Source organism: Oreochromis niloticus, linkage group LG22 (genome assembly GCF_001858045.2).
Source record: "Oreochromis niloticus isolate F11D_XX linkage group LG22, O_niloticus_UMD_NMBU, whole genome shotgun sequence".
Classification (NCBI taxonomy): Eukaryota; Metazoa; Chordata; class Actinopteri; order Cichliformes; family Cichlidae; genus Oreochromis; species Oreochromis niloticus.
Window position 1 is genome coordinate 7328097 of NC_031985.2, and position 8043 is coordinate 7336139.

Below are 8043 nucleotides of genomic sequence, written 5' to 3' on the forward strand. Positions count from 1 at the left end.
TCACAACATAACTAGTATAACTTATTCCTCCTGCTACCCAATTTATACCCTCTACAATGCTTTAGTGCAGCTGGAGGACAAATCTGCAACTCTGAAAGTGGAAACTCTGCAAAACTGTCGTGCCAATTGTGCAAAAGTAAGATGTAAGATTTTGAACCTATCAAAGCATTTTACTCAGGCTTTCCAAATTTACTTTGTATCTTGCAAAACGTTTGCAATTAAAATGTGGACATTTCAAAACTTGTTTCTACAGTGACAAATCACGGCAAAACAATAATCGCTTACTTTGAAGGCAGAACTCAAACGCAGCAAAGTGGGTGGGAGAGGAGTGTGATTTTTCTACTCTTTCGTATTTTCAAGCCTCCATATTGTCATGGTTTCTTGGTCCGGCAGCTTTAAGGATAAAGAAAAGATGATGTTCTTTTTGTTTCCTCTCTTCTGCCATGGTTTATTTGCAAGTAAGAAAAATTAACTCTATCAGCATCCTCTTTTTTGTTTTTTTTTGTTTTTTAACGTATTCATTTACTAGAATAAAGAGGATATAAACGGGATACAGACAATGCAGTTATGCTTTGTGGCTTTAGAAGGGAAGTTTATTGGCACGGCTACTTTTCTTAGCCTTTTAAGCCCTAAGTGTCTTTCTGAGGGTCCTGCTCGAAAATGACATGCCCAGAATGAATAAGTGTAAGTGTTTCTCTGCAATTGCAAAATTACAAACATATCTTGATATCAAAATAAAGCTAACATCAGAGGTGTAAACATTACAGCAGATGTTAATGTGTCAATGTTACTGAGTCTAGAACATAGAAAAGGTAAGTCTTTTTTTTAATATTTTTGAAAAAATATCCACACACTCACATTCAATGGGCCCATTTTGCCCTGCTCTATGGTTAATTTAAATGGCTTCGGTCCCTTTAAACTTTTTTTTAACTAGAAACACAATCTTTTTCTAAATCTACCCCCCACCCCCCCAGTCGTTTTCAATATTTAACGTTAACTAAGTCATTGTTAATGGCTAAATGAATTATTTTTAATTAGTAACATATTTTAAAAGGATACGAGCCATACTTGGAAATTTGTGAGCTTTATGACTTGAATCTGGTGTGAGCATCCTGGTTATACCAACAGCCTCCAACAACCTGATACAAGCAGGTGTGTGTGTGTGTCTGTCTGTGTCTGTGTGTGTTTGTTTGTTTGTGTGTGTTGTTTTTAAGTGGAAAATATTTTATTTGCGTTAAGGGACACGAGTTGATAGACAAAAGCTTGTGAGTATTTCACAAACTGCCATGAAATTAGGCCATGAGATGCCAACCTGAGATTAACATTCTCTTTGGGAGACTATATAAACCATATCATACTGAATTAATCATAATTCTAGTAATGTTCATATATAGAAAGTACTTATCTGATAATATTGTAAATATTGTTCCACAGTGAAACACTCGCTGATGCACTCCGTCACTGGATCCTCTGGAGACCCAAACATCTCAGAGTTTGCAGGTGTTGTATTGGTTGATGGCACTGAGGCCGTTTACTGTGACAGCAGGAACAAGATACTGGAACCAAGACAGGACTGGATGAAAAAAATATTCAGCAATGACACTCAACACTTAGCATTGTACACGCAACAGTGTTTTGAAGATCAGCCAAGGATCTTCAGATTCTTGATTTCTACTTTAAAGCAGCTGTTACATCAAATAGAAGGTACAGTATTTTGTGTTAAACCTGATTAATCTAAATCTTAAGTTAAACTGACTATTAATTAAAACTGATGTAAAATCTTAATTTTAATCAGATTTCTTTCACTGATCCAGTTCATGGTCAGCTAATCCCAGCTGTTTTAGGTTAAGAGGCAGGGTACACCTTGGATAGGTCATAGGGTCAATAGAGAGACAGACAACTATTCACATCAACAGCCAAATTAGAATCACCAGTTAAGCTTACTCACATATACTTTTTGGACTGTGGCAAGAAGCCAGACTACTTGGAGAAACACATAAGCATGCAAGCACAGGAAGAATCTGCAAACTCCACACAGAAAGGGAACATCTGGGACCAGGTTGCAGCTGGCAATAGTAGTGTGATGTTTTGAGCAATGTTCTTTGTGGATGTGATTTTGACATGTACCACCTACCTAAGAATTGTTGCAGACCCTTTCATGGAAACAGTAATCCCTGATGGCTGTTGCCTCTTTTAGCATGATAATACACCCTGCTACAAAGCAAAAATGGTTCCGGAATGATTTAAATAGCAAAGCAACAAGTTTCAGATGTTGACTTGTCCTCCACATTCCTTGGACTTCAATCCAACCTAGGACAGAACTTGGTTACTACATGACTTTGTTCCATCAGGAACTGAATTTGAATAAGTTAAATTGAATTTGAATTGCTCTGGTTGAATCTGAATTGTAACTTGAATAAATGCTTTTTAAAACTGAATTTGAATTAGCCTCATTTGAAATTCAGTGTATTGGTTTGAAATTGATCGTCAATAAACTGAAATTGAATTTTGTATTTTATAAAAATTTTATATTTTATATTATGAAAATGAATTCATTTGTTCCATGTAATACATTTATTACCAACCTGAGACTTTATCCACTGGTCATTTGAAATGACGAATGACTTCTGAGGTGTTAATCCAGCTCCAGCTCAAGATGCTGTAGATTCCCGTCAGAAACACTTCGGTCTGCTGGTAAAATTTAGTTCTATTAATCTGCTCTCGATTACTGTGGAACCGGAACCGGATGTAAGTCTCAAGAAACAGAATTTTGGAACTGAAATTGAATGGTGAGAAGTGAAACTGAAATTATTTGAGAGCAACATTTTTAAAGGATAAAATACAGTTTCAAAACAAATGAATTAATTTTTAAAATATAAAATTCAATTTCAATTTAGTGATGATCATTTTCAAACCAATACATTGAATTTCAAATTAGGCTAATTCAAATTCAGTTTTAAAAAGCATTTATTCAAGTTACAATTCAGATTCAATCTGAGCAATTCAAATTCAAATTTAACGTATTCAAATTCAGTTCCTGATGGTACAAAGTTCTGCCCATACCACTGTGAGATATGCTGGACAAACAAGTCTAATTCATTCAGACCCCACTTCACAGCTTACAGGATTTAAAGTGTATGTTATAAACATCTGGGTCCAGATACCACAGCACACCATCTGGGCTCTAATGGCGTCCATAATTCGACGGTTCAGGTCTGTTTTGGCAGCAAAAGCAGAGTCCAGCACAATATTAGTAAGCGCTTTCCCAAGAAAGCGCTTACAGGACAGAATAATTGCAGATAGTGAGCAGGAGTTTAGTTCCTTTTAAGGTGAGTTGTGCCCAATAAAACAAACATAAGTTCCTAATAAAGGCCAAATGCAGGACAATTCTCAATCCCATACTCCTAATTATTAATAAAAAAAAAAAAACAACTTGAAAACTAACATGGTTTATAGCCTAGATATCTGTCAGATGATTCCTGGGATGAATCAGTTTCCTCCCTCATCTTTTTTGTAATCTTGAATTATCATACCAACTTTAATAATAAAAAGTCAGCAGATGATCTGACTTGAATCATGGGTATAGTGCTAACTTCAGATAATAGAAGTTGCTCATACAATGTAGAATATTATCATAGTTTATTGCTTACTCTGTTTTTTTCCACTGTCTTTTAGGTGTTCACATATTACAGAGAACAGGTGGATGTGAATGGAATGAAAACACTGGTGAAGTGACTGGTGTGTTACAGTATTGGTATAATGGAGAAGGCTTTCTTGAATTTGATCTTAAGACGCTGACATGGATCCCACTGAAACCAGAAGCTGCCATTATCAAACAGCAATGGGATACTGACACAGCTGTAATAAAAGAAGTTGAAAGCCTCCTCACTAAGTTTTGTCCAGAGTGGCTGAAGAGGTATTTGAACTATGGGAGCAGCTTCCTGCAGAGAACAGGTAACAGGAATCACATGACCTGATGCAGTTTCATGGATACAGACATATCTATTTTATATTGTATTGTTCTGATAATACAAACGGAAAATATTATAATGTTTAGTTTGATTTTGTATTTAACTCTTACTGCAGTAACTATACCTTAAATTTTTTGTTCTTTTTTTACCCTGAAATTTGCTCAGGTTAAATTTCCCTCATTCTTCCACACAGTCTTCAAATCCTGAAGATTTCTCGGTTGGATTCAAGTGATTGGCTGGGTCATTCTAGCAGCTTTATTCTCTTTCTCTGAAATCATTTGAGAGGTTCATTGGCTGTGTGTTTGGGATCATTGTCTTACTGAAACATCCACTTATATAGCCCCATCATTACTCACTGGAATATTCAGTAATTTAGAAATTCCTCTGTAACTGATGCCATGAGTGTCTTTTGCCAAAATAAGGTCGCAAAGGACTTGAGAGCTCATTGATTTTACCCATCGTGAGATGTTTCTTGTGTGACACTTTGATGATGACACACCTTTTTATAGGCCATCAGTTGGGACTGAACCAGCTGAAATTAATTTGCACTAAAGTTTAATCCTCCATGTATTAATGTTAGGCTCTGTTGTCCAAAATTAGTGAGGGATATGAGGGAATTTTGGGCCATGTCAAAATTGACCTGAACTACTTTGAAGGCATAGTGTATGAACAGTATTTTGAAGGCAACTCTAAACTCTTTCCCACCTTCCCTCTCCAGTTCTTCCCTCAGTGTCTCTCCTCCAGAAGACTTCGTCCTCTCCAGTCAGCTGTCATGCTACAGGTTTCTATCCTGACAGAGCCGCAATGTTCTGGAGGAAAGATGGAGAGGAGATCCATGAAGGTGTGGACCACAGAGAGATCCTCCCCAACAATGATGGGACCTTCCAGACAACTGTTAATCTGAATGTTTCATCAGTCAGACCAGAAGACTGGAAAAAATACGATTGTGTGTTTCAGCTCTCTGGTGTTGAGAACAACATCGTAACCAAATTGCATAAAACAGTGATCAGAACAAATTGGGATGAAAACAACAGGATGGGTGAGTGAAACACATTTAATTCTTTTTGTTTGTTTGTTTGTTTGCTGTCACTACATGTGGTGTTTGAATGTTTTGTCCACTTTTGTGTTTGAGCTCAGGGAAATCCCAAAGAGCATTTTTTTTTCATTGCCCTTAAGATTAATCCTATTTTAATTTCACATTCACTGTTTAGATCATGCAACCCTGACAGTAATCCTAGAATTTCAAAATTCCTCACAATCTTTTTAATCAATAATGTATGTTTAGCCTCACAACTGAGGAGCTGTTACTTAATGAATTTAGGTGGTGGTTTGGTGTGGGGACAAAAGGCACACATACAAATCTTACAAATCTCCTACACTAAACTTCTTTAGTTGACATTCATCCTGTTAAATTCTAAAGTGTTAGATTCATATTTTCTACCTGCACACTGCACACACGGTTTGTCCAGAGCCACTCCCACTCTCTTCTCTGTCAGCAGTCATTGCTACACTGGTGTAACTAGTGCCACAAGCATGCCACAGCTGTTGAGGATGCAGGTTTGATTTGGAGCTGTCCTAGATAACCTGCTAAATAGCTGCAGCATCATTCACTCCTGTAACCTTCTATTCATTGGCTTATGTAATGTGTTCTTCTGCATAGTCTTGATGTGAATTTTAACCTTTAATCCAATACCACTGGGTTGAACTGGTGATTTCCAAAGCATGCCCACCCACTGGTGTGCCAAGCACACTGCACGTCTGGGGATCCAACCTGCTCAGAGATCCCCTGCACTTCTGCCAGGCCACAAAATCCCCATTTTCTGTGATGTACCATGAAAAGGAAAAGCAGGAGTCTCTTTTTCTTTTTTTTTTTGCCTGTCCCGTTTGGTTCTTTAGCCATCAGAATTGATTTCTGAAGGCCAACAAAGATACCCAACGGACTTAGTTTACTAAGTGGATCATCACGGCCTTGCCGTATTGGTCCATTTGATCAACCTTTATTGTTGTTATTATTTATTTTATTTTATTTTATTTTTAGTTGTTACAGATGGGACAGACATGGCTGCGGGATAGGAAAGGGAGAAAGAAAGATGAAGGAAAAGAAAAACAGAGGGGAAGAGGGACAGTGAGAAAGGACACTTAAAAAGAAAAAATCTCCCAGATCACCTGTTGAGAGAAAAAAGAAGAAAAAAGAGAAAACAAGCAAAAAAAGAAAGCAACATAATAAACACAGCACCATCGCATTAATCTAGCTAACAGTAAATACTAAATATTAATTGTTATTGTGCAGCACGCAAGATCGACAGCACACAATGTGTTTTGAGGTAGCAGCCAAGAAAGGTGTAGTTTGTGTCTGTGAACACCCGTGTGAACACCTGTGTGCACACCTGTGTGGATGAATGCGCTTGTATTCAAAAGGTTTTTCCACGTAACGATCTGCTAGAGGGTGTGGGGAGCCATAGCCCTATCCTCCAGGGCATGAAGCAGGCATAGAGGAGATCTAGAACCCAGACATCCAGAGTGCGAGAGCCCAAGGAGGACCATCGAAGGATGCAGGAGCAGGGAGGCCTTGCATCCCAGACCCCAATTGGACTGCTAACACCTCCTCCCAGCCCCCCAGCCCCGATGGCTAACAGAGAACAGGGGTGTGTGAAGACCCCATCCCTCCCTCCTCCCGCTCAAGTGTAGTGTTGCTGCGTGTTGTTCTAAAGTGCATTTAAAACACGGGAGGGCATGGTGCTTCCTGCCAGAGAGCAGCAGGTGTTAGCACGGCCCTCCCGAGAACCCTCAATGTCTATATGCATTTAAAATTGAGAGGTGGGCACCTGCGCCAGAGGTGAGGTTGAATACTCAGACCATCCTCTGGACTCCTTATAATGTGCCCATCCCCAAGGCCCTATATGTATGTGTTATGAGAGTGTGAGTAATGTGGATGTCTAGGTTGCGGAATAAAATTGAGGCACAGAGGGGGGGACAGAGGGGGAGTGCCTCCCCTGCACCCTAGTGACACACCTGCACCCCAAGGCCCTGCATGTGTGGGTGGGTGTGGTGGAGCGGAAAGAGGGAGTCAGTCAGGGATGGGGAGGGAGGGAAGGGAAGGGCCACAAAGGGCCCTCTCTCCCCTCCCACAAATCATACTCATAATCATTTCATATCAGTACAGCCTCATATATAGAGATGAGACTTTTTTCCCCTTATCAATATGTGATTTAAAGATGAATGGATATGACAGGTTCATATGTTTATTTTGCCTTGTTCTTTTTCTGAGCAGAATTCCTCTCCATCATCATTGTTCCTGTTCTCATCCTTGTGGCTGCTGTTGGATTTTTTGTTTACAAAAAGAAGAGAGGTGAGAGAGTCAAATGAGCTGAGGTGTTGCTGTAATAAAACTGAATGAATCTGCAATTATTTATTTCCTTTTTATTTCAGAAAAAGAAATTGCACCTCGTAAGTAAACTGTTTTTCCATTTTAGTTTGATCTATGGATTTAAAAAAAGGTTGCATTGATATTGTACAAGAGAGTCTTATTATATACTTATAATCCAGACTAGGACCAGTGGAATAACTATATGTTTTGGATCTTATAGCTCCCGTTAACATGAATGAATTTTCTGAGGCACTGAATTGAGATTGGAAACACAGCCAACACAGCACCATATGGGAAGGTATATACACCTGCATTTAAACAGATTAAAAGCAAAGATGTCCCAGACTTTGATCTTGGACCCAGGATTTTGATGGTTTGTTTGTTTTTTTTGTTTTTTTTCTTGTTTTCTATTTGATGGGTTTTGTTTGAGTTCATGGTTCCTAATTGATTTTTGTTCCTTGGGACTTTTTAAACCTAGTTAACCAGTGTTGTTCCTTCTGTGTTGTTCATTATTACAGCCTTATCTGTGTGCATTCATATATTGTTCAATCTGTCCTTTAGTTTTGTATCCGTGGTTATCTTTTGGTATTGGATGATTCTCCTTGTCACCTCTGTTCTTAGTCATGTTGGTGGTAATGTTAGTACCAAAAACACAACATTTTACTAAATGTAATTCATTCATACCAAATAAAACTTGTGCATAGA

At 38.5% G+C, this 8043-nt stretch overlaps 1 protein-coding gene across 1 annotated transcript; it reads left to right on the top strand.

Annotated features, from left to right (window-relative positions):
* Positions 1 to 376: 376 nt before the first annotated feature.
* On the top strand, positions 377 to 8043 carry LOC100711894 (major histocompatibility complex class I-related gene protein-like). The gene is made up of 7 exons (XM_013266942.1): positions 377 to 458; positions 1435 to 1704; positions 3676 to 3954; positions 4690 to 5010; positions 7243 to 7320; positions 7401 to 7418; positions 7559 to 8043. Exons 1-7 carry the CDS (start codon positions 413 to 415, stop codon positions 7597 to 7599), a joined length of 1053 nt encoding a protein of 350 aa, XP_013122396.1. The 5' UTR covers positions 377 to 412; the 3' UTR covers positions 7600 to 8043.